Here is a 26,464-nt window from a genome sequence, read left to right as displayed (position 1 = left end):
GCATTCACACACTTACAGCTAAAGATTGCCATAGGTAAAGTATAGCAAGCTGTCCCATATGGCTTCCCATTCTCTGTCTAGCAATCAAACATGGAATTTTAAAAGGCAAGTGTGCAGCATAAATAAAAATATTTCCCTCAATTGCTTAATTTAACAACTCTCAGTATTTTCACACTACTTGAGACTTCCTGCCACAGTCAGCAATAAAAAGCAGAGGCCACCACCCTTTCAGCATCTATCTGTGAACCTTGCTAACCATGGCTTAAATTCCTGAGATTTCAGTGAAAAAAAGACAAATGGAAAGTAAAACGTTGTTATCAAGGTGCAGAAAGGTTAGAGACAGATTCCTGGTCCCATTTGCCTTCCCCCCCCAGTTGTTAATTTGCACATGTGAGAGGGTGAAGGGGGAAGGAGAAACTGCCTATTAAGTTTTCCATATGCTTATATCCTATTGATATTTTTAATGTGTGCCCAGAAAGCAAAGTCCTCAAAACAGTTTCTTCTCTAAAATTACAGGATTAAAACTAGAAGGGTAAAATTAAGGAACATAATGGATGAACAGAATCAACACTGTGGGACCATTCTAATTCCACTTGGGACACACTTGCCTCATGAGGCTGCATTTCTGTTCCATAGGCATTTAGGAAAAATAAACATGTCACCAAAAGTCTTTAAAAGTACACTTCCCAAATTAGAGAAATGACCAAGGAGCCAATCGAAAAGAAATATGTATGAAGGGTAATTCACTACAAAAACAAACAGTAAATGACCCTTGTAAGGGGTCCTTCTGAGTTTCCTGGAGGAAGCAGTAGAGCTCTGTAACCAGGCAGAACTTCAGTGCACTAACACCACTTTCCACATCTCTTCCTTGGAAGAGGGGGCTCTTTATCTAAAGTGTCCCAGAGAGGCACATCCCAAGCAGCCTCTCCCAATATCCATGGCTCTACCAGCCTGTCAGGCTGGCTATTGGAGCCTGGCTGCTGGAGCCTGCTTTGTTTTTTAGCTAAATAAAGCATTATGCTACGCATTTCTTCAGTGGGGAATTACTTGTAAACATTCAGCTTTTGCTCTAGTCCAGAAACATTAAGGGATTGGTTGAAGACAGCTGCAAACAACAAAGAAAGGCTGAGAATTTATTTTGTGCAATGGCAAACTGCAAAACCTTCCTGTGGAAGTCACAGAGGGAAGCTCCAGAGTACACAAATATTCACTGCCAGGTTGCCTTTCTCTTTAGGTAGCAGCATAACCATTCCAATCCCATTACCTGTTCTTGTGAAATCTGTTCCTCAGAACATAAATGGTACATTTTTGCATTTTCATCCTTGTAATCTGCATTTAGCTGCAATTAAAAAAGTTAAACATATTCCCCCTGCTATTCTATAAGTTACACAAGTAAGAGCTTATGCCAAAGTTGTTCCCACCTCAATAAGACATTGACCTTCCTCAGCCTGTTCCACAACCACTTGTTCCACTTTTTACTTTACTCCTTTTCCTATTTCTGTCTGATTTGTAAGGTCTATACAGCTGCTGTAAACACGAACCTAAAAGCAAGGGAGATCTTTGCTGCTGAGAATGAGCTCCCACAGAAAGGAATTTTCATAGTGTTTTCACTTTGTGGAAAAGCCTGGAATCTTCACCCTAAATACATGGGAACCTCCACTGTGCAGCTCACAAGAAAACTATGAACCCTTGTTGGTTTTCACCACACTAGTAATGTAATGGATAACACAGCATCTAAACTATATTTTAACAGATTTGGACTAATGTCTTACTGCTTAGATATCTAAACATGTAGCATACTGACATTTTTGAGAAGATCCAAAGCATTACTGAAAACACAAGGAAACTAATCTAAACATCTTGAGGGTCACTGAACTGACTTGCAGATGGTCAAATGTAGGATTTCAAACACCAAGCACCAACACGACAACAGCCAGCAGCAACAGGGATGATTTTGATTTGGGCATTACTACAGAGCAGATGCCCATGGGGAATGAGCTTCCCTTCTCAAGCACCATTATGTTGTCTATTCTGAAACTATCATTTGTGTCAATCCAAAGTCACCAGTATCTCTGCAGATAAAATTCTAGAAGTGTTTTCTCCTTCTGAACTAGCTTTGAATTTGTGGTCCACAGTGAAGATCAAACTTTCTCTTATGTTTTGAGAATCTGTGCTCATCAGTGCTTTAAGTGATTTTCTAGGTGTACAGCTTGAAATAGAATGAGATCCCTTGATGTTTGCAAAAGATCCAAAGAGGTAGGTTCTAAATATCTCAGTATCATTTCCCTTCTGAAATTCCAGTATTTTTATTGTATTCTTCATCGCTGGGTTTTTCCTTCCTAAAATTTGTATCATAGTTCAAATAGGAATTTACAAAACCAGGTTAAATCCCAGCAGTTCCTGCATGCTCAATAATGTAGGCCTCTCCAAAATAGCAACACCAAATGAACCATCTCTAATAGCCCTACAGAAAATGGCTTCAAATTAGCAAAGAGTTTTCTGAACTATGTAGAATATGCTGAGCATCTGTAATTAAATCTCTTTCCAGTTCATAATCAGCAAGTACCCCAGCTGTACCCTCCAAATATTCCACAAATCAAAATTCCTGCAATTATGAGGGTGAAGGGATATAGACAAAGACACATTTTCCTTAACACTTTTCTGCCTTTTGAGGTCGTCTCTAGACACCACTTTGTTTTCACCACACAATAAAAGCGAAATTAAATATTCTATTCAATTTACTGAAACATGCATAAATTGACAAACATTTAAAACTAATGACAAGTTCTATCAATTTACTGAAGAAATCTATAAACCAATGTTGGTCTTTTATTCCATCCATGGCAGCCAACAATTAATTTATCACCACTCACTGCTACTCAGCTATTTAATGTTATACTACAAACACTCAGTACTCGCTGGTAGGGATGAGAATATGTTGTTGTTTGATTGCTTTTTTAAATTATGGGTTTCATTTTCAGCTTTTGATGTGTCAGGCTTACTCCTATCATCCAAGCTGTTTGTACATTCCCTGAGCCATGGATTGTGACTGTGTCAGTTTAACACTCAGCCAAATGAGAACCAGAGACTTGCAGACAATGCCACAAAGGGAAAAACTCTGTTTGTTTTCCACTGCTGAATTGGAAAACTTACCTTATTATGGTAGGACAACACACTCTGTTAGAGCTACTTAAATTACTCTCCTTCTTATTTTTTTTGCTATAGGAACGTAAAAATAAAGGAGGGACAGTTATATTCTACATGACCCTACCAACTGTCAAATCCTAGGATCTTGGCATTGAACAGATCCTCTTTAAGGGCCCAAGACTCAGCTCTTTCCCACCTCTTTACTTCAGCAAATATTTTCTGTTCAGAGCTACATGTTGCTCTTCTATCAGCCTTTATCTGTATGATACAAAGCAGGATAAACCACAACCATGTATATTTGGTCCATTATGAGTGTTATGAAATCACTGGTATATTCAAGGAACAAAGACAACCCTCTGAGTTTAAAACAGGAGAATATTGGCTTGAGCTTGAAAGGCTGCATTCAACTATATCTTCCATAAACTATTATTTCACCAGCTGAGTGGTGCCAGATATGCCAGGCACCTTACTAATTCCTGGAAACTAAGCAGGACCTTGCAAAGAGGACCTTGCACATGAGACAGAGCTTAGTTTAGCTTAGTTATTGCACAACCTTTTAGAGTAAAATGAGGATAGAATTGTTGAAGTAACTTTACAAACCTCAGTCATCAATGATACGAAAATGCTGAGAAAACGTTCTGTGGCTATGACACATTTTCTTGTGTGGAAACCACTGTGTCATTCTTCCTTATCTCTGCTCTTTTCCTCGCTCTCCCTCGAGACTCACAACTGACAATAGTCCAGCCAGCTTTTGATGCAACACTTTTACAGTGATTCCCCACTCAAATGCTGTTTCATATGTACATGCAAGGTACATAGAGCAAGGAATAAATCTGTTTTGCTGAAGCTTAGAGATTGAGGATCTGTCTGTAAAACACACCAGCACCAGAAATAGCAAAGAACCCTCAGTGAAGCTACAAACCCAAGAAAGATGACGCTTGCCCTTAAGGCTTCACAAATGGGCTGTACTTCCCTAGCAAAGTGTTAACAGGCAGCAGAAAAGATCACCTTGAAACACTCAAATCACTGATGTGAAGACTCTGGTTCAACAACATCTGCACATGATCAAGACCACAAACTATTCTTTTCCCACTTTCCCAAGTGAAACACTCCTACAAACACTGTTTTGCTGCAAGAAGGCAGAGTTGTCTCCTGCGCAGGCCTCATTCAAAGTTCTCTTCTGTCACTGATGATACAAGCCACAATATGGATTGAAGAGGTGTTTCAAAGGATTTTCAAACATTATTACTTAATTTTGTTATTAAATCTGCAACACTTTGCCTTTTCATTACGACACTGCTTGTGGTAATAAAAATAGTGGAGAGGTTTTCAGGGAAAAAAACACCACCACACAAACAAGCCATGACTTTTCCATATGTAATTTGTTGACAAAGCTTGGATGACTGATATTACAACATTTAGGAACTCTATCTTCTTTCTACCTTTTTTCCTTAATATCTGAAGTTAGTTTTCAACTCTGATGACACCATTATTCTTCAAACTAGACAAGTCCCAGTTTTTGGCACAGAATAAATACATAATGTTCATCATTTCAGTTTAAAATGAGTCAGTTGGAAAATAAATGGAAAAAAACAAATAGAAGTGAAAATGTAACTAAAAAAATTGTAGGATTCTGCATGGTAAATTTTAAAGCATGAATTTTACTTAGTCAACGTCTGTTTAAAAAGAAAGTAGTATTTTTTATATTTCTCACTATCCATTCTAGAAAAGGTTTCAATCATTCACAATTTAAATCCCTTAATATGTTGCCTTTCTTAAGCATTGTGACTTAGAAATATTTCCAGTGAAAAGAGGGAAATTAGTGCAAGACAAAACTCACCAGGCAAACTGCTGATCGTTTAAGAGTGAATGGACCATCTTGCACTATCTCTTGCTGAGAACCTTTTTCTTCTTTATAACATAAAATCATACACATCTAAAGTCTAATGCAATGTTTTTTCATAGTTCTGTTTTCCATCTTTAATCCATCTTTTCACAGTCCCTGGATAATCACAAGTAAGCAACACATGGGATTTAATTTTACTCTTCTCATACTGGAATTACAATTGATTTATATTTTATTACTTGGCTGTATCACTCTTCCATATTTTTCCAAACTAACTTCTTTAAACGTTACAGACAAACACAATGCATTAAAAACATAGATAAACTGATCTAAGGATAAATTAGTATGTCCTTAGTTAAGCTACAGTGCTACCAATATACTCCTACAGGCTCTGATCCAAAGCCCATTGACATCAGTGAGGTTTGAGTCAGATCCACTGTAAAAAGAACTTAAATCAGTAGTGGTAAATGAAATTTAAAGTATATAATTTGATTAGAAATCACTCCAAGTAACACTGTGAAGAAAGTTAGTGACTCCTTCACAGCTCATACAGATTTTAGTTCCTTAAACTATTATTTTAAAAAGTCTGGAATTCACAGTTTTTGCCAACCACACTGTCACAGCTTAATTGAGCAGCTGTCAACTGTTAGAAAATAACTGCATCATCATCTCTTTTAGAAGAACTAGTGTGGGAAGTGAAACAGTTCCATGGGAGCTAAACTTTCTGGAGTCATGGTAATGAATGTGTTTTCATCAGGTGACCATGAGTCATCATTTTATCAGCAGTTTAGAGGGTTTTCACAATAGCTGAGCGTCATCGGGGCTCACGCTCAGCACTGACTGCAGCACAAGAAGAAAACATTATTTTCTGCCATGTCCTGTGGTACCATTTCTGGAAGGAAAAGTTTGGTCACTGACTCAAGAAAAATAGTGCAAAGTCATGGCTGAATAAGTGCTGCAGGGAACACAAAGTGTCCCGAAACTGGAACACACAATGTCCAGAAACAAAGCTTTTATTTGAGAATTGAAACTAAGTGATAATTTTGCTTTTATAAATAGATGCCTTTTAAGGAAGTTGTGAACTACATGGATGAAACATCAGGAAAGAATAAAAATGTGTTGTCAGTCATCCTTCTCCCTTTTACTCCATAATCCTGTCAGAACACAGTCATACATCAAACACTCAGATAACTTCCACATATTAGAATCCACCTACATTGCCCAAAGTGGGGAGAGGCCACATAAAACAATGCCAAGAAAATTTTATATTAAATTTTCATGATCATAACATCAAGAGCAAAAACTGCATCATTAAACTGTCCCAGGTACTACACAAAATGTGGATCCCTTTACCTCCCAGGCTACTAACCTCCTTCTGAACCCACTGGAAAGAATTGAAGAATTTCACCTACAGCATAAGCTGAAGCCTCTCCCAGGACCTAAAGACACTTGGTGACCCCACACAGCATCTTTGCTAAGCCCTGATGTTTTGCTGGACTCAGAGAGATTCAAGTCTCCTTCTAAGTTTCCCATCCCTTCCTGCTCCAGGGCTGGACTATGGGGTCAAGCAGGCTGTACCACCAAGATCTCCATGCAGAGACCAGAGGAGGTGTAAACTCTGGTAAGTGCTGGTCAGAAATAAGGCACATGGCAAATAGGATGGAAATAATTACATTTAAAAAAATAGTATTAGTTAGTATGGTGTGTATTTAGAATCCCAGATCACTGCCACAATAGTGTAGTGCTCAGAATTAGCGAAAACCTAATTTTCAGGCACAAGTGGTCCTTTCAAAACTAATCAGATTTGAATTACCAAAAAAAGTAATGCAAGTTGAACCATCCTTTTATTCCTTATTTGAAGTGATCCCCATGAAAGCAGAGTTTTCACTATTGATGTTTATCCCTCTGGCTTCCTACTCCTTTCTCCTTCAGCTAACACTTTAATCTCTCAACTCTTCATCCACTCATCATTTCCCTAGGCTTGAAAATTAATCCTCTGAGGTCAGTGAGGAAACTTCCATTGACTCCAGGAGATTTAGAATTAGATTGTACACTTAATTTTCCTCCCCCCTCTACCTCCCAACTTCCTCTTTTCTTTCTTCTGGAACTTATTTACTCATCACTTTAGCCATTCCATATCTGGTCCCATGAAATTGGGAATTAAGTGGAGCATTAAGAAAGAGAACTAAATAGATGTCCCTCCATCCATTATTATTGTTTGTACTTCCTATTTTAAATCATATCCCCCCCTGCCTCTTTTTCATCATCTCCCTTAAGACTTTTAAGCCCTTTTAGATAATTATTATACTTTATGCATTCACACAGAAACAAACCTGACAGCTGAGTGAAGTGTGTGATGCTCCTTGGTAGTAACAACTCCAACCACCCAACCATTCATCTTCTGAGCAATGCTGCTTTAGGGAGACCCCTGCTCTAGAAAAATCACTATTTAATGGTTAATATGGCTATTTATTCATTTTTTAAAGACACACAGTACATATAAAATTCAGTAACCTTTAATCAGTTTGGAGAACCGGTACCTTAGTTTTAAGATTTAAAATATTTCTACAAGTATTATCTAATGACAGAAACCTAATCTTAGCCTGTTTCCTTTGAAATATTTGTCAGTACTCCAACCAGAGGAATTTCACATACAAATGTCTTGGTTTTGAATGGGGAAAAGAAATGAACATCAGAAAACATTGTATTTATTAGTTAATTTAAGTAAGACTCTCAAAGAAACCCAAAACCCTATCTAGCTAAAACCAGAAATCAGAATGCTAACAAGTTCCCAGCTCTGTATGGAGAACAAGCAGCTGTACTATCAGTCTAATAACAGAGCAGTCACAACATACAAAAAATTATCTTAAATACAAACACCATTCCTTATTCTCCACCTGAGAGCACTGCAGTCATGTGTCTATGGACTTAATATAAGCAGTAAACATAACTATTGTCCCTCATCACTCATTATATGGGATCAGAGATAAATAACAAAATCAGGTAAGAAAACCTACTCATCTCCCTAGTTTCTTACTCTCCAAACAACTCCCAAGAAGAAGTAAACACATCACTTTCTTACAAAAATATTTGTTGTGTTTAACAGCAAATATTTACAAAAACATTGATCAGCTGAGCCAATGGACACACTTCACAGAAATGAGAACTTTAACCTCTCAAGGCTAGACATCACCTAAGAATCATCCGGGCAGAGTTGATCATGCTGTCACAGTATTACATTTCTACCATTAGCTAAAAAATGAAAGCACTTGAAATATCAAAATAAACTTCAAAATAAACTTCTTGTTTTCTTACTCCAGACCCAAAACCATCTACAGGTCTGTGAGAAGGCCCTAAAATGACCTGGACAGCACGGAGTCCATACTGGAGTGTTGTCTGACAGGACATTTCCTTCTTCCTAATGTTAGGGCCTATAATCAATGTTCTTGCTACACACATTTCCTTTCATGGAGCACTTCTAACATATCCAAAGACAGATGTTAAGGTGCCTTTGGTTATAAGTCAGTATCTTAACAGTTACATTAAGATACATCAACATAAAATAAAGAACATGACACACACACACACACACAGGCAAAATGAAGGGGAAAAGTGATCCCATTACACTCCCACTGTCATTTTGCTGTCCAGTCATTTCCATCTTTGTTCCCAATATAAAACAGAAAACTATGCTTGCTGTTTCAAATGAACTTGCCATCTAAAGCAAGCAAAAAGTTTGAAGGAGAAAGGATCAAAAAAGTTACGTATATATGTCCAGCATGCAATAATTTAGATTGATAACAAGGAGCAACACTGCTGAAAAATCAATTGCAGAGTGAGCTGGATGACCAGAGGGAACACTGAAACTATAATTAGCTTAATCTATGTGCTTGCAAGAGCCTACAAATCTGAGACAGAACAGAGCTCTACATTTCTCAAAGTAGGAAACAGTAGAATAAAAAAAGCTTCCCTTTGAGTTGAGTTATTAAAATGTAGTAACAACTTGAAGTCTTCTGTGTTTGGCAAATGAACAAATTGCAGAAAACAGTAAATGAAATTTTTCTATTGCAGCCATAAAAATTACTATATTTAGTTCTGCAGCTTGGCATGAATAAAGTCCATTTACACAATTCTGGAAGAGCAACTCTTTCTACTTTGTCCAAAGGTTTAAACAGGGCCCTAGTGATATTATTTTTGAAATCCATATAGGGTTCATGATTTTGCTTTAAGCCTAAGCAATTAAAGTTAAGATTTATTTCCCAGAACAGCAGTAAAATATTTTAGCAACACACAAAGAAAGCTTAATTAAATTCATATGTTGGGGGTATTTTACCACGCAATGCTTTATATATGAATCAATATTTCCTAAAATTGACAATTGCTGATCAAATTAATTTGCATAAAATATTACCCACTGCAAATCACAACAATGCAGCATCCCGCCACCTGGCAGGTGAAGAAAGTGTGTTTAGGACCTAACTGTAGTTTTTGTACTAAGGTTTAAAGGTATTTTACTGCATCAATTAGTTTATTTCAATCCCTCTTAATTGCCCATAAAGCCAAGCTTAGGCTCGCCTCTCAAAACCAGGCCAACTGCTCCCTCTACTGGAAATAAGGGACCATCACATCGGGGTACGGAGATTCCCAGATAAAATTGGTAACAAGTCATTAAACACATTAGAGGGCTTTCCCACTTAATTACTTGCCAGTCAGCTAAGACCTAAAAGATTGATAAGCTGTAATTTTCACTTTCTTACCAAAAAGATTAACATATACATGTTTACAAAATCTAAAAACTTAAAAAATAGAGACTGTAGAAAATGAGGTGAGGCACGTGTGAGACATAGAATCCAGAATGGTTTGGGTTGGAAGGGACCTTAAAGAACATCTTATTCCAACCCCTGTGCAATGGACAGGGACACCTCTCACTAGATCAGGTTGCTCAGAGCCCCATCCAACCTGGCCTTGGACATTTCCAGGGATAGGGCATCCACAGCTTCTCTGGGCAACCTGTGCCAGGGGCCTCCCCACCCTCACAGACAAGAATTTCTTCCTGATACCTAATCCAAACCCACTCTTTCAGTTTGAAGCCATTCCCCCTTCTCCTGTCACTCTAGGCCTTTTTAAACAGTCCCTCTCCATCTTTTTTGTCAGCTCCTTTCAGGTATTGGAAGGCAGCAATTAGGTGACCCCAAAGCCTTCTCTTTTCCAGGCTGAACAATCCCAATCCTCTCAGCCTTTCCTCATAGGAGAGGTGCTCCATCCCTGTATCATCTTCATGGCCCTCCTGTGGACTCACTCCAAATGTTCAGGTCTGTCCTGAACATTTTCAGACTCAGTAAAATGATCCTATCAATTTCAAACACATAAAATGAAGAATATAGTATTTTCTGTACTCCCACTGCAGAGAAGGGTGAGAATTTTTTGGTTTTTAATGGAGAATCTTCCACACATGGATATTCCTCATAAAACCTACGTGAAAGTTGGACAGTCTTAAAAAAGAGAATATACACATTAAATACAAATCCAGTGAATGTAAAGAAGCAAAACCTGACACGCAAAATCCCTGCTCTAACAAGTAGAACGTTACACACCCGTGTACAAAGTGAATGTCAATCAGGTCAAGGTGAAGTTAATTTTCAATATTTGCTGAAAAATGCAAAAACTTACCCTTATTTCTCAAATACCACCAGAAAGCAAAAGTTGTATCTTATTGGCAGTCTCAAAAGCTGTGTCTGTGGTGCTGCTTACCTACAAACACCTGCCCATTGCTCAGGCAGGCAGGGATGTTGAAACACTGGGTGATTGAAAAGTAACATGTCTGTGCTCAATAATGAACTTGTAATGATGCAGGTCAGCAACAAAGTATCTTAATGCTTTTTACCCAGGGAAGACATTTCAACTCACACCACTTGTTTTCTTGGGCATTTACATTCACTTTGATGACATCAAGGGTTCTTAGCTGAGAAAAGCAAGTCACTTCAGCCTCCAGCTCCTGTTGTTCCCCCACTAGTGATCTACAGACTCGGAGTATCAGATGTGCTCAAAATCAAAGATATTTCTCCTAACTCCTCTATCAGCTCAGCAGCACTGAATAACATAGACATGATACTGTCAATTAAAGGTTTACAATCCTGTTAGACAGTAAAATCCCACTAAATGACAGCAGTTTTCCTTGGAAAAGAACGCACAGCACACAAAAATTAAGCGCTTGGTCTGCGTGTTGAACAGGTTGGTTACCCACAAAACCAAGCTTCAACAGCTTCCACAGCCTCATCACTCAGCAAGGATTTTGCAGCTGCCCTCCAAAAAAACCCCAAGCTTATCCACAAAGGAAAAAGCCTCTTCTGTTCAGAAAATTCCTTGAAAAAACATTTCCAAGAGAATAATATATTGTGCTAATGCCAATTAGTGTTATTTATTGATAAACTGATATAGTTACAGGAGAGGAATTATGAAGTGCTATGTTTTTAACAGAATGTTTTGAAAAGCATTAGGCTTCAGATACGTAATCAAGAGTCTGGGACTGTTTGCAAAATAAACTTCAATGGCATTTTACTGGATGTGAAACAACTAATCCCTGAAAATGGGAAAAGAGGCAAAAAAAAAGAGGCAAATAAAGTGTCAAGCGTGATAAATAGTTTCAGAACATTGCTACACCTTAAACCCAGGAACTTAGATTACCTGGGAAGTACACAAATAACAACACTGCAGCAAGAAAAGAATTTTATTTCAGGTTGCAAGTACTGTTTTACTGAAAATTCAAGCAGTTTCTAATTTTAACCACCACAACTAATCACTTTTAGCTACATGACCTCAGACACACTCTGCTATGACACAGAAATGATTCAAACTTTGCTTCCAGAGAGAAAAGGTGATACAGAGTACGTTACTATGACCAGAAGCCTGAAGGATGCATGTCTTCCTCATTAACTTTTAAAATCAACATATGTATTCTAAGGAATATTACAGATTTTTTTTTAAAGCTATGACATTCTACTTACCTTAATGACAAATTTGTTGGATGCCATCGTAGGTCAGAGTAAGCTGGTCCTATAAAAACATCAATTAACAGTGATCAGCACTGGAGAAACACTCAGATCTCTACACCAATCAAGAAGGATTTTTACATCTATTACTCATTTTTTTCAGCACTGCTGTTCTTCAAACCCTACTCTCTGCTTTAAGAAATCCAAGGAAAATTCTTATTTAAAGGAGAATTACTTAGCTGCCTGTGTTGATTTCTTTTAGTGAACTTCGTAATTGTTTGGGCACTTCACATCTACCATATGAAATACAAAGTTAGAATTCTTTTAAGTAACAAACTACAGCTTTTGGTGCACAGAAGATGCATACATATATATATATATAATTATATAAACACATACACATGTATACTTAAAATTTTAGACTACAGCACACTTAAAGCAACATAACCTGAGCCATATTGTGGTTGCACAAAAGTAAAGTGAACTTCAGAGATCCTCTTCTCTTGCTTATCCCAAATAGGATCTAGGTTGCTTAATCTGGGATCCTGAGTGAAGTGCATTCAGCTGCACAGCCCCTGACCCTGCCTCAGACCATTCCAAGGAGCTCAGGAAGCATCAATTCATGTTGGAAATGAAACACACACTTGGGCTCAAGAAGAAACCTTCAATTAATTGCCAAGATTTTTTTCCAAACTGACAACAATTAATGTCAAAGCACTGAAGCTACTTGGGAAGTTCATCATCCTCCACACAAACAGAAGCTAAACATTCACTTGTCAAGAGTAGAAAATCAGGTTAAACTCATGAAAGTCTTTCCAGCCAACTCCACGGAGCTGGGATTCAGAAGACACACTGTGGGCCCTAAGGTACCAAATTTATACCTACAAAAAAACTAGGAATAAAAAAAATAAATTCCATTTTCACACAGGACAGGAGGAGAGGGAACAGACAAGGAAGAGACTTGGACTGGGCAGAAATCAGGTGAAATGAGGTCTCAGTGTGATGGCAGGAGACAGAGCACCCAAACAACACAGTTCAAGCTTCAGAATCAAAACAGAAAATGAGCGTCAGTAGCTTCTGCCTGCAATAGATGAACTGCAACAGAAACCACACGGAGAATAGAGCTGCCTTTTTATATCCTAAAGTTTCCTAAAGCATTAGTCTCTTAAGATGGACAAATCTGGTCAATTTTGTACAAGAGGTGTAGAAAAATACTAAAAATTGAGGAAGACCTACACATTTGTCACTGCATACTTCAAGTTATTGGTAAGTACTGAGATAGAGCTGTCAAAATTTCAGGACACAAGGCAGGCTGGGGACATGCATATCAGGCACTACAACTTAAATGTTTCAAAATGCAGTCATTATGCCTATTTAGCTTCAAATAAGTGCAAAACAAGACAAACACCCACTTTACAAATACACAGCATTGCACAGAAAATCTTCATCTTAAGATTCAACAATAATCATGAACTCAATAAACACAGGGCTTCCATTCCAAATATTCAAATGCTGAGACTGAAGATTTCACAATAACTATGAGAAAATGTGAAAGCAATGAGGGTACAATTCCACGTACTGGCTGAAGGAGAACTCTCAGTTACTTACATGATTTTTTTTTTCTAAATATCATATCAATATCCAAGCAGTAAGATACAAAACCAGTAAAAGGATGGCAAATAGTGAGAATTAAAGTGGCTGTTACAGTAACCAGGTTAAAATGAGTTTGAACTGAGAACCACTCTCCAAGTAACTACTGAAAGTAAAGTTTAATATAGTTAATAAAATGTTTCAACTCTGTCCTGAAAAAAAGGTCAAAGTTAGAGCTTTTATCAGCTGTACAGTAATAGTAAGCAGAAAGATACATGAAATAAATTTAATTTTAAAATAACAGAAAAAAAACCATTGTAATACCATCATGGCTTGTGCCACACCACTATCATTCTCTCTTGCACAAAACAGCCCTGGAAGCTTTTCAATCTTATCAGAGTAAACCCTGACAATGTTACTGATTTTGAGAAGCACAATGCAAGGGACAGTGCTCTGCACCACCTGAGACATCGTATTTGAGTTCAGCCAGGCAGTAAGTGCCACTCTATAGAAGTAAACACAGAAGAGAAACTATAAGAAGAATCCCAGCAGGAGATGAAACTCAGAAATCACTGAAACAGCAGCTGCCAGAACCAGTTCAGAAGAGATGCTGAAGGGAAATGGCAGCCACCAAGTGAAAACCATCTGAGCTTCTCAGCCCCTTATAACATTGCTCCTGAAGAACAATATTTAGACTGGTAATGTCTTCTCATTAATCTTTACAGGAGGAATAATACAAAGAAGAGTTGCAACAAAATGTGCCAAAGCATCACCTCTTGTCCAAATGCTCACGTTCTCCTTGAGAGCAAACAAAGCACATGAATGAATCAGCTGAACTGACCTTGCCAGCACCTTTTTGTAACCATTTGCCTGCCAGAACAATACTGTTGCAACAATCCTGCTACTACTGTTGTGAGAAGAACTGCCAGTAGGCTGAAATCCCCTCCAAATCCAATTTACAACATAATAGAAGAAAAACATTAAAAGGAAAAAGATGGCCAAAAAAAGGTAACTTTGGTTCAATTTACTCTTCCTAGAGTTTGCCAACTATCTCATTCTTTGCACTGACCATATAGATAAAGGAAAGGAAATACAGCAGATAAAATAAATGTAAGCAAATTGTCAGAAAACAAGAAAGAATACACCTCATGTGTGAGCCATCGCTGGATGTGACACAGGTTAAAAAGGACCCAATACTGAGGCATCACAAAATGGGCCAAAGCATCCAGCAATTGTACAAGAAAAAGCCAACTAGCCCCAAAACACTTTGCCATTTTCTGTGTTGAAAAAAACCCCACCAAAATCACAGGTATTATTACACTTGCTACTCTTTGGTAACAAGACTGTTTTTCATGGAATAATGTTTCTGTTGCAAACCTCTAAAGGAAACTCTAAATAAGGAAATGTAAAGATGAGAAAATAAGGCAGAAAAACTCCTCTCAGAAACTATATCTATTAAAAAAAATATTTTTAAGTCTTGACGTGATATTTGTAAAAAAAAAACTTGGAACATGAAAGTTTTCATAGTCTGTATAAGAAAACATGATTTAGAATTAAACACATAGGTTGCTTGTAGCTAGAGTGAGACACACTGAAAAAATAATGTGGCACAATATCTTTCTTTTCTAAATTTGATGCCAAGTGGAATGGTAGACACTCAGGAGAAGGCAGTGTCTCATGGCCTCCAGAGAGTGAGTGGAAGTGTTCTCTGCCAGCTGAGGAACAGCATCTTACCTTAGCAAAGAAGTAGCTTCCCGTGGTGAGGGAATTTGGAACTCAAAGGGAATGAGGAACTGAAAACTCGTACCAGACGCTTGAAGATACGGCAGCAAACTATTCACACACTGCCCATCTCTGGGTGCCTTTGCCTCGAGTGGGGAGAGGTGGACATCTGAAAAAAACAGCACAAACACATAAATGCTGAATAAGGAAGTCTGTAAAGCAATTTGATATTAACTATTTCTGTAGTTCGTTTTTGTAGTTCAAGATGAGCTATCACAACATAACAGAGGAGTTTTCTGAACTTTTCCTTAGTCCTTAGGTATTGAAGTCAAACACTGTCCAGCACTCATCAGTTTTAGGAGCAGATCTTAGCTACTCACACATCTAGTAAAGCATTTGTAGTCCTGAAAAGACATATCACAATCTTCACAATTTTAGCATTTCAGGCTTTTTATGCCTGCTGTGACCAATTGCTCCACTTAACCCTTGAAAACTACTCTTCCAACAAATCAGCATCTTTTTACCTCGTTGTTATCCACACTCCTTCATTCGGGAACTGCCCATTCACCTCTGAAGTTCAACAATTTCAAAGACATTACCCACTCACCTCACCCACCACTGCACAGAATTAGAGGAAGGAGAGGTTCTGAGGAACATCAGAGGGCTGTCACAGACAGGTGCTGGCTGTTACCTTTTTGCACTGATAAACACCCTTTTTTTTTTTTAAACTTTCCTGAACAGCTGAATGCAACGAACAATGAAAAAAATTATCATACAATGAAAAAAAAAATCACGATTCTCCCTTTCGTGTGGAGATTAGGCATTAAATACTTGTATTTTGGCTACAGTTATAAACTCTGTAACTATAAACAAAATTGAAAACAAACTCATCCATTAACGCGTGAATATAAAACGAGATTCTTGACAGCAGTGAGTACGGTGAGGAGAAGAGCGAATACAGGAAAAGTACTCCTGCAGCCATAGGAGTGAATACAAGAAAAGCGAAGTAAAAGAGTTAAGTAGAAGGAAGAGCTAAGGAAACACTGAGGTCAGGGAACGAAGTTCTTTTGATCTTGTTTTGGCCAGGGCACCTTCGCCCGCCCACAGGAAAGCTCAGACAGGTGCGCGCTCATGTAACGCGGAGTGACTGCAACAGGAGGTAAGCAAGGAAGAAGTTCTGAGAGATATATGCGTATTTTTAAGAGCGGTCGGGCAGGGATGAGCCGCGGGGGGTGGCGCCGGAGCAATCCCACCGAGGCGGCGCCTGAGGGAGGCACAGCGGGAGCCAACCAGTACAACACCAGCTCTCCCCAAGCGTCCCCTCACACGTTTAACTAACGAGGAAAGAGAGCCTGGAGCCCGAGGCGCGGCCGCTCCCGTAGGAGCCGGGCGGCCCAAGGCGGCCGTACTTCTCCCCGTACCGCGGCCGTACTTCTCCCCGTACCGCGCCCGCCTCCCGCCGCTCTCCTGCCCTACCCAAAATGGCCGCGCCCGTCGCCGCCGTCCGCCCTGCTCTGCCCGCACGCAAAATGGCCGCCAGGGGCTGAGGCGGGCCCGGGCCGCGAATGACGCAGCGCTCGGCTAATGGCGAGCGGGGGGGCGGGCTCGGCGATAGCGGAACGTCCGGGTCGTGCTTCTTCTGCTGCTTCTTCTTCCTGCGAGGGCGCGTTTGAATGTGCCGGGGGTGGGTGAGTCTTCGCCTCCCCGGGAAGGCTTCTGGGCAGCGCCTTCCTCGGTCCCTCGTAAAGGGGAGAGAAGCCTGAGGTGCGCCGTGCCCGCGGTCTCTGTCCCGAGGGAGCCGCTGCCCCTCAGCCGCCCGCGCTTCAAGGTCGCTGGGACGCGAGGAAGAAGGAGGAGGAGGGGATTGTGAGGGCTCCACATCGTCATGCTGGGGTGGTTAGTAGGGCTTTTACACCTGTCCGGTGGGTGGAGTTGGGGAGCAGTAGGAGCATCTATTCCCTGAGTTGTAGCTTTGTAGCCGTTCAACCCAGTGAGATAGTTTGGCATAAAACCTGAGTGTACGTGCGTTTTCTTCTTGAAGTGGGTATTTCTTAGTGGAGAGTAGTGTTTTCCACCTTCTTATGATATAAGGATTAAATTATTCTGTTAGTGCTGGTGCTGTTGTAGCTTCCGGGTACCGTAAGGTGGTCAGGCAGAGCCGCCACTCTGGGCAGGGTAAACTGGGGTCAGAAGCATCACAACTTGCTTTGCCTGCAAGTTAAGAGTTCTATATTTATTCTCTTATTAGCTCGGTTGGTCACTCCATTTTATTAACTACGGGGGAAGGAAAAAAAAAAAAGGTGTATTTTAAAACTGCTTTAAGGCTTCAAATATTTACCATCTGAGCAGTAACGCTTGTAATTAGATAAAGCTTTGTTGCTTTGTAGTGTTTAAGATTTAGCATGCCAAAGCTCGAAGCGAGTGCAGCAATTAACATTTCAAAATGCCTGAATCGAGGTTATTTTTGCACCTTTTTTTTTTTAAGTTCACAAAGTAAGACTTCCTTGTGTTGTTTTGTGTTTTAGTCATCTGCTGCACTGTAATTAAAGGTATTAGCATTCAGCTTCATCTGTTCAGTGCTATTATTATAGGGTAAAAAATAAAGGATTTCTAGAATATATTTAAAATAATAAATTATCTTTACCTAGGTAGATGCCAGTTTGCAATGGGTCTTAAAACCATCTGGAAGGACTACAAAGTTCTGATTGTTATGGGAACTGGCCTTGGGCTGGTACACTGGGGCTGGTTTCACATCAAGTCCAGTCCTATTTTCCAAGTGAAGACAGAGGACTATGTTCCAGAACCTGGGATTGTGACATATGTGATGCAAAGCGATCAAAAAAATAAAGAAAAATAACATTAGTACTGTGTATTGTAGGTAAGTTGCCTGATTAGTTGTATCTGTATCTTAGAGGGAGGAGATGAGTCAATTAAATGAGAATGTTCTAACAGATGCAGCCTTGCTGCTCTAACTTGAGTATTCTAGACTTTTATTCTTCTTTGCAACTGAGTTAATCTTGTAGCTACATGGCCCCAAAATTGCATGATAAAACTCAGAAAACTACTGCTAAATCCCATATGATGGGATCAATTAAGTGATGGTGTTACATATCTTTAAAAACAAATTCCAGTAACTTGGAGGCAACAGTGCTACTCTTGTGACTGGGTCTGTAACAGTGTCCTTTCAGGCTCAAAACTGCCCAGAAACAGTTATGACTTTACATAGGAACTTATTCTGTAGGGACAGTAATTATAGTGGAAAACTAAACAAAGTTAAATATGAAGGAAGTTTAAGTACTGTGGAGATTGCATAGAAATGTAAATAAATATCCCTTTAAGTTTAAAAGTGTTTTAAGAACTGAAAAAATTTCCTGTTTAGCATTTTGAAGTAAGAAACTTTTCTTTGAGTCAGATTTCTTAAAGTTGTTGGAACATCAGAAGCTTTTGTTTCTGAAGTGGTTGCCTGGCAAGTAGTGCTGAGTAGTTGAGTTCCTTTGTTTTTGAGTAAAACAGATGAACATCACTGTTTTTACTACCACTGTAAACTGTCACACAAAACTCTCACTGTAGTTTTGACACTTCAGTGCAATTCAGTGAAGTTTCTAGTGGCCTGTTACTTGTAGACCTACAGGTAAAACAGTAGAGACTGGTGGTAAGAATTGAAGTTATTAACAATATAATATTCATATAACTGGTGTGATGGTTTTTTCCTTTTTTACTGTATGCTTGTAGTAATTAACAGAGTAATAGATTTTCTCAATTAAAAAGCGTTCAGATGCCCAGGTGGGCAAGAAGGCCAATGGCACCTGGCTTGTATCAGGAATAGTGTAGCCAGTGGGACCAGGGAAGTGAATGTCCCTCTGTACTTGGCACTGGTGAGGCTACACATCAAATTATGGGTTCAACTCTGGGTCCCCACTTCAGAAAGGACATTAAGGTGCTAGAGAGTGTCCAGAGAATAGCAATGGAGCTGGTGAAGGCTCTGGAGCATAAGTCTGATAAGGAGTGACTGAGGGAGCTGGGAATGGTTATCCTGGAGAAAAGGAGGCTCGAGGCAACATCATCACTCTCCAAACCAAGGAGCTTTTAGTGAGGTGGGAGTCAGTCTCCTAAGTAACAAGTGATAGGACAAGAGGAAATGGCCTGAAGTTGTGCCAGGGGAGTTTTAGATTGGATATTAGGAAAGCTATCTTCACAGAAAGGCTTGTCAAGCACAGGAACAGGCTGCCCAGGGAAGTGGCTGAGTCACCATCCCTGGAGGTATTTAATAGATGTGTAGATGTGGCACTTGGGGACATGGTTCAGTGATGGGCTTGGCAGTGCTGGGAGAACAGTTGGACTTGATCTTAAAGGTCTTTTCCAATCCAAATGATTCTGTGGTACAGTATTTGTCTTTATGTGGCTTTTTTTTTTTTTAATGAAAAATAAAATAGCAGTTCAAGCTATGCAATATTGTCATAAGATTATCCTAATACCTTTCTGGTTTGAATTGTAGGTGTAACTAACGTTGAAGCTTTTCATCTGTGACTGTTGCCGGAAAAGATGAAGAAAACTACCTGGAACAGAAAGAACCTGCTGCTTGTAGTAGGACTGTCAGTTATAGGTGTCCATTTAGGAAGCATGCTTGTAAACTTTGTTGCAAAAAAATCTGCTCAGTCACATTCAGAAGTTAAAAGAGATCGTCATGAGTGAAAATAGCTTCCTGCTGTCATTATGCATCGATGTTGCGACATGATTTAAGCCTCATTTTAAGAAAGACATGATGAGCAGTCACAGGAGTGTTATTGTACTGTATCTACTGTTTCACACTGAAAATATTAATCCTAAGCTGCAAAGAGTAAAAATGTACTACTTTCAGATTTTAAAAGTGCTATGAATTATAGATCCGAGTGCAAATGAATTGTTTTGTTGGCCAGAATTAAAATCTTACTTTGAAAATGTCTCGTCTTGAAGCTAAAAAGCCTCCGTTATTTATTAGTGAACCTTTAACTAAAGACGCGGTGTGTCAGTCGCTGCTTCTGCTTAGCAGGATATTTAAATCTTCCTATGGTCCTGCTGGGAGACTCAAACAGCTCCACAACGGTGTGGGAGGCTGTGTTTGTACAACTTCCCAGTCCTCAGCTCTCCTGAGGCACCTTTCCGTCCGCGATCCCGTGCTCCGTGTTCTCACAGCCTCTGTGCAGAACCATGTCTCGCGCTTCAGCGACTGTGGCTTGTTTACTGCCATCCTTTGCTGTAGCTTGATTGAAAACTTTAGAAGCCTGAATGTTGCACCTTGCACTGTCATTAAAATAACCAGGCACCTCCTGAGTTCGTGCATGGACTACCTGAAATCTGAGGCTTGTGGTTGCCGGGTGTCCGTGGATTTTAGCAGCGTTGAGACCCTGGTTTGTTTGGTACGTAGCGTTTTAACAAGCAAACCTGCTTGCATGCTTAATAAAACAGAAGTTGAGCATCTCGCCACACTGGTTTTAAAGGCTTTTTTATTTACTGTTCCATGTCATGTTGAGACTAATGCTGTTTTAGGAAAGTGTGTGATAGTACCTGTGAAAGGAAGAAGAGTTATGGATTCTACAGTTCTTCCTGGACTACTGATAGAAACACCAGAAATTCAGCTGGGAAAACCACTTGCTATCAAAAGAACTGGTTCAAACATGATCAAGATTGCACTTTTCTGTGTGTCCATGTCAGGAGACAGCTTCAGCCCTGAGGAAGGAACTATAGCAGTCCGCCACGGAATTTCTCTAGAAATGTCAGAGCTGAATCAGTTGCTGAATGTAGGGAAGCAGCTGGTTAATGATGGGGTCGGCCTTGTGGTGTGCCAGAAAGTGATCCATCCATCCTTGAAACAGTACCTGAAGGAGAACCACGTCATGGCTGTGGACAGAGCTGGGCTGTCTCTGATGGAGCCCCTGAGCCGGATGACAGGTAACAGGCGAGATTCCTGTACTAAACAATTGTCCCCAAGTTTTCATCAGGAGATCAGCATTATCTGGGGTGGTGTCATTGCACAGTAAGAGTTCTTATTTCTGTCTGGATCCTCTTAGCAGCTGAGCAGGAGTTGTTTCTTTCCAGTCTGAAAACCGTTTCTTAAGGTGAGATGGGTCTTTTGCAGGTTTAGCAATGACATACCACACGTGTGATTGCTGCTTGCTGCAGGAGGGATATCCACTTATAGAAACAGTTACTTTTTTTTTTTTATTTCAAACTATCACCAAGTCTTGCACTTTGAACATGGTGGTTTCTGTTCGTGATTTCCTGCGTAGGTTGAAACGTCAGGTGTTGAACAATATATACAACTTATAAAGCCAAGGAGAAAAAAGTTCATGTTTTATGAAGTGCAACAGGTACTCTTCTGATGATGGTACTACATGTTGTTCTCTGCTTTTCATAATTGGCAGGTTCAAAGCCTATAGCTTCCATACACTCCTTGTCTCCTGGTTGTTATGGCAGTTTGAAAGATGTCAGCATTGAGAGGGTTGCTTCAAAACATTTTGTGCATCTAATTCCTGAGGACACAGTTATCTGCAGCTTGATACTCTGTAACAGAAGTGAAACAGCGTGGGATGAGCTGAAGGTAGGTAAATTTTCCTGAAATCTTTCCTTGAAAAGTCATACTTTTAATGGAAAAATTAATGAGAAATAGAAATATGGTGAGTTTAGAAAAATGATTTTTTTCAGTTTACTTGTTTCCAGAATTTCAAAATCCTTGAAGTGCTCACATTCATTTATTGCCTCAGTTTTAATACAGGAAGTTGAGAAACAGAAACAATTTTCACCTATTCTTGAAGCCAGTGCTGGATAAATATTTTCATTCTCATTACTTGGTCTGTGAGAGCATAAAATAAAAACTGCCAGCAAAAGGCCAGCAGCAACACTTGCAATGGTAGTCAAACATAGTTTTGCATTGAACAGTTGCTTTAGAAATGTCATTGATACTGATTGACTTTTTATATATAATCCTGTTTTGCAAAAAGAAGGAATAAAATGCGGCTTTTTTTATTTCTACTTTTCCATGGTGTGGACAAATAAAGACAATTTCTCATTAAGTGAATATGGTTTTGGAAATCACTCAGCAGCTTTATATCCACATGTAATTCAAGTTTCTGGAATCTGCACTAGAAACTACTGAAAACTTTATTCCAGTAGTTTTTTCTGTTGGGGCAAATCCTATTAATCATGGGATGGCTAACAAGAATTTTATGTGTTTTTCAGCGTGTCTGTGAAACTGCAGAACATGTGTTACAGTTAACAATGAAGGAACCTTTGGCATTGTTAGGAGGGGGCTGTACAGAAACTCACCTGGCTTCATACATAAGATACAAGGTATGTAAGACAAGGTTTTTTAAAGCTGCTTAATATACTTAAGAAACAAGAATTTATGTAGAATCACTGCTACATAAATCACTGCTACTCCCACTATGTTAATGTGGGATTTTTGCTGTCTAACTGCTGCTGTAAAACAAAGGGGTCTGTTTGTAGCACTAGGTGTTAATTACATCTTTCAGACTTGTTAATACTGTATTTGTACTTGTTAGTCTTTCTTTAGGTAGCTATTATAGTAAGTGCGTGGTTTTAAGTGTTAAAGATGTGTAGAGTTTTTTTGTTGAAAGATGATAATGCAGAACTTCACTTTGATTTGTCTAGAAATCTTCCCTATTGTGGAATAATCAGGACATAAACATTTTTTAGTTAGAGCTGAACCATCTGGTTTGGAAAAAAATGCAGCAGTACGATCCATGTTTAAAATTACTTCTGTAAAACAGTGTTCTAACTTTTGATTTTGGTTTCTTTTTTTAGAGTTCTAGTCTGTCCACCAGCACTTTTCAAGACCTAGGTTGTTCTCAGACACAATACCAGTTGGTTGCTGATGGGTTTTGCCGTTCCCTGGAGTCTGTAGCTCGCTCTCTGAATCGTGATGGTGGAGAAATTCTAACAGATCTGGTTTATGGACACTGTTGGTTTGTTCCATCAGGTCTTCCCTCTGTCTCAAACTGGTCAGACGTAGTTTCAAAATGTGGTTGTGGGATTAATGGTAACACGGAGGACCTCAGCTGGAGGATTTTGGAAGGCCAATCTTGCTCTCCTGTTATACAGGGCTGCCCTAAAGAGCCCTCAGTAAAAGTTACTGACTTTGTGACATTGGACTGTTTTGCTGCAAAATGTAGTGGCCTGCAAGTAGCTCTGGAGACAGCCAACCTGGTCCTGGATCTCTCATACATAATTGAAGATCAAAATTAGCTCTGATTCTATGAGAATTGTGTTGCACAGCAAGATACTAAATTGAAAGCAGGGTGATATTTAATGTGTTAAGATACTTCATTTGGTTAGAAATGCACGACAGAAATTTTAAATTGAACAGTTGGCCATTAATACTCTTCTCGTTGTTATTCTGCTGTGTTCTCAAGCATTTTCAAATGTTTCACGTGTTCCCTCTGCATAAAGGAAAGTTTTGGATGTGTGTTAGCTCTGTGGCATCTTCAAAGGAATGGGAAACATGGATACCCTTGCTGAGTAAACATGTTATGGATTAGAATTTATATAGTCTCTGCAAAAGCTTTACACATTCAAACAGACTTTTATAATGCAGCAGAACTTTATCACTGGTATTTTTAACTTTGCAGGTAAAAAAAGCTTTCCCAAGCAGGCATCTTGAGCCACTTGATTTTAAATTTTGCTGTGAAGTTCTTGTCACTGTATCCTATGTGCAGTTTCTGTTTCTAAATGGCTGGAAGATTTTAATTCATGTTTGTAATTTATTTAGCAAGTTATAAAAGCTCATCCTGGAGCTCCTAAGGTAGGTAATAGAAGATTTGAAAAGAAATGGCAGACTGAGTGGAAAAAAACTTCTGTGAATTGGACCTTGATTGTCTTCTGTGGAACACAGGACAGTCTGTAGTGAAGTTTCTATCATTTAAGCAAAGCTGCAAGAAAGAATATCCCACTTAGCATTCAGTTAACTCTTTGACTGGCTTCTTTTAATGAAGTTAGGCTTAAAGCTGCTCAGGCTTGTTTTGATCTTTAAATAAGACTGTAGACTGAAGGATCAGAACTTTTTCTCATTCTCAGCTTGCATGCTAGATCAAAAGGAGTGTTACAGTTTCTTGCTTAAACTCATTTTCTTTGCCACTCTTCTTCTCCCCCTTTGTTTTCAGTCACAAGGGACAAATTGTTCATGGTGTGCTTCTCCAGAAAACATCCAATTCGGTTGTAGTCTAGTCTGCTTATTTGTTTCCTGGTCTCTTAAGTTTTTAATATGTTTACTGAGTCTAAGCAGTAGAATTGCTTTGTATAACTCAGTTTTGAAATATGTAATTAAACCCAGATCTTTCCAGACCTTTTGTACAAAGTCCTTTTAATTTTAAGAGTGTAAATAATAATTTTCTCACTGGGAAAAAAAATTGGAAAGTTATTTAAAGTTCTTTATCTTTTTATGACATGAAATGATTGTTTCAGTGCTATAAGGCATCCTTTGGGAACTTGTGGAAGAATGTTACAAGGGTTGAGAATGGAGGCTCTTCAAAGCTGATTAATAAAAAGGCTCCTTTCATATCTTGATCCTCCCATATACCATGAACCATATGAAAACATCAGGAATAATGAAGCCAAATGATGGTGTATATCTTCAGGCACAGAAGAATCTTGGTAATACTTCATCTAATTATGAGTCTCTAACTCAGAGTGCTGAATTAGAGTATTTTACTTTCTATAATAGCAACTTGTTATGCATGGAAAAATGTTGAGTTTAGTGACTACTGCTGTGAAATGAAAATTAAAGCAGTATTTGAGTAGAAGTATTTGTGAGTGTTCTTTTGTCTTGGTATCTGAAGGTCGGTTCACAGCTCTTGAATCAGAGCTGACAACAGTTTTTATTTTCCCCCAAAGAAAATCACAGATTAGAAAACGATGAAAAAATTCCATTTGAATTTTTGTAAATCAAATTTTAGCTAAAAATTAATTTGTACATGAAGTAAAAATTGTTTCATATATAGATAGTTTTAATAACAATGAGTTTTTGTCTCCCACTGACTCTGCTGCTTATGGACAGTTCAGGTTGAGTTTTCAGTTATGGCTCTTGAACCTTTAGTGGTTAGTGTTACCTCATCTTTAATGGGTAACATGAGTAATACAACTTCAGATACTGTTTTAAATGCAAGTACATAGAGTTTTGACTCAATTCAACAGCAACTCTTGAACTTTCATATTTGGAAGGGTTTCCTCCTGTGTTTTGAAGTTGACAAAATGAAATATTTCCAGTTGCAAGGCCTCTGAGAAGCCACTATCATTTTATTCCTGTTGGCCTTAGCATTTAAACTTTGTTCTGTGGGAAAAATTAGCATTGTACAAGTATTATTAAGAGACAAGTGTTTTCTGATCGTGACCCCAGTTGTGTCTGATTTCCACAGATTGCTCAGGGGCTATTAATTTAAACTTTAATACTGGTAATGCACAAGAAGTAAGAAAATTCATCACCAGCCTTCTCAGCTGTGTTAGTGCTCGAGGCCTAGCAGGAGAAAAAAAGAAGGGCTGATATTATAATCACTCAGGTCAGCATATTTAGGTAAGATGACAGTTTAATATAGTTCCTCCTCAGTTCATTGTTTGGTATTTAAAACTTGAAAGTGAAGACCTGAAAATGTTGATTAATTTAGAGTTCTTTGTTTCTATTATTGTGTCCTATTTAAGTAGACATACCATTAAATATTACTGGTTTGGCATTGGCTAAGAATGCAGAATACCTACTTTTCACTGATTCTGCTACTGGTTTGTGAATTTGTACAGTCACTGAGCCATATCTGAGATCTTTTTCTGTGTATTTTCTAAAATGGGAACAAAGGTTTGTGGGTGAAGAGTTTGAAGATCCAGATGTAAAGTGAAGAACTACTTACTGTACAGGAACAAAGAAAGAGATATTTAGGAAAAAAACTCAAATCCTTTCTAAAATGTATTAGAATAATTTCATGAAGGGAACTTTGGCCAGGATTTATGTAGACTCCTTAAACTAGTCTACTTGGTAAGACACCCCTGTTCTCCTTGTATATTGAATGCATTTTCTCTTTCTCTGAAGTTTCAGCTACGGCATGTCACTGTTTCAAACAGTAATCTGATTTATTGCTTTACATCTTCAGGTACACACACACAGAGAAATGTGACCTTAAAACTCTGTGCA

At 38.8% G+C, this 26,464-nt stretch overlaps 2 protein-coding genes across 21 annotated transcripts in view; one reads left to right on the top strand and one right to left on the bottom strand.

The window, feature by feature from the left end:
• Nucleotides 1-16,814, bottom strand: part of SLX4IP (SLX4 interacting protein) — a 70,348-nt gene extending 53,534 nt beyond the window's left edge. Inside the window, exons 1-3 of one of the 6 annotated variants that reach the window (XM_032682326.1) lie at nucleotides 16,771-16,814; nucleotides 15,307-15,463; nucleotides 11,998-12,046 (exon numbers count right to left, since the gene is read on the bottom strand). In XM_032682326.1, the coding sequence (XP_032538217.1) occupies nucleotides 11,998-12,024 (27 nt within the window). In that variant the 5' untranslated portion in view covers nucleotides 12,025-12,046; nucleotides 15,307-15,463; nucleotides 16,771-16,814. Of the gene's footprint in view, nucleotides 1-11,997; nucleotides 12,047-15,306; nucleotides 15,464-15,901; nucleotides 16,351-16,385; nucleotides 16,688-16,726 lie in introns of those variants that run through there. The other 5 variants (XM_032682327.1, XM_032682331.1, XM_032682330.1 and 2 more) reach the window with 5 other exon arrangements.
• Nucleotides 16,349-25,091, top strand: MKKS (McKusick-Kaufman syndrome). 15 transcript variants are annotated; one of them, XM_032682325.1, is made up of 7 exons: nucleotides 16,792-17,190; nucleotides 17,943-18,172; nucleotides 19,790-20,690; nucleotides 20,805-21,222; nucleotides 21,696-21,871; nucleotides 22,510-22,620; nucleotides 23,095-25,091. In XM_032682325.1, exons 3-7 carry the CDS (start codon nucleotides 20,232-20,234, stop codon nucleotides 23,533-23,535), a joined length of 1,605 nt encoding a protein of 534 aa, XP_032538216.1. In that variant the 5' UTR covers nucleotides 16,792-17,190; nucleotides 17,943-18,172; nucleotides 19,790-20,231; the 3' UTR covers nucleotides 23,536-25,091. The 15 variants fall into 15 exon arrangements, with proteins under 15 accessions (XP_032538215.1, XP_032538208.1, XP_032538212.1 ...); XM_032682317.1 differs by lacking the exon at nucleotides 16,792-17,190 and adding an exon at nucleotides 16,433-16,453 and having other exon boundaries at nucleotides 19,790-21,222; XM_032682310.1 differs by having other exon boundaries at nucleotides 16,791-17,190; nucleotides 19,790-21,222.
• Nucleotides 25,092-26,464: the final 1,373 nt, after the last annotated feature.

The sequence above is a fragment of the Chiroxiphia lanceolata genome, chromosome 3 (assembly GCF_009829145.1).
Source record: "Chiroxiphia lanceolata isolate bChiLan1 chromosome 3, bChiLan1.pri, whole genome shotgun sequence".
NCBI classification, from domain to species: Eukaryota; Metazoa; Chordata; class Aves; order Passeriformes; family Pipridae; genus Chiroxiphia; species Chiroxiphia lanceolata.
Note: the sequence above shows the minus strand (reverse complement) of the source record. Positions and strands in the feature narration are given on the sequence as shown.

What these genes read in the sequence shown, in the direction of transcription:
- MKKS (XM_032682324.1), top strand. Translation starts at nt 20,232, where the DNA reads ATGTCTCGTCTTGAAGCTAAAAAGCCTCCGTTATTTATTAGTGAACCT. An exon ending in CAGCGTGGGATGAGCTGAAG is followed by an intron (nt 21,872 to 22,509) that starts GTAGGTAAATTT and finishes TGTGTTTTTCAG; the next exon opens with CGTGTCTGTGAAACTGCAGA. An exon ending in CTTCATACATAAGATACAAG is followed by an intron (nt 22,621 to 23,094) that starts GTATGTAAGACA and finishes TTCTTTTTTTAG; the next exon opens with AGTTCTAGTCTGTCCACCAG.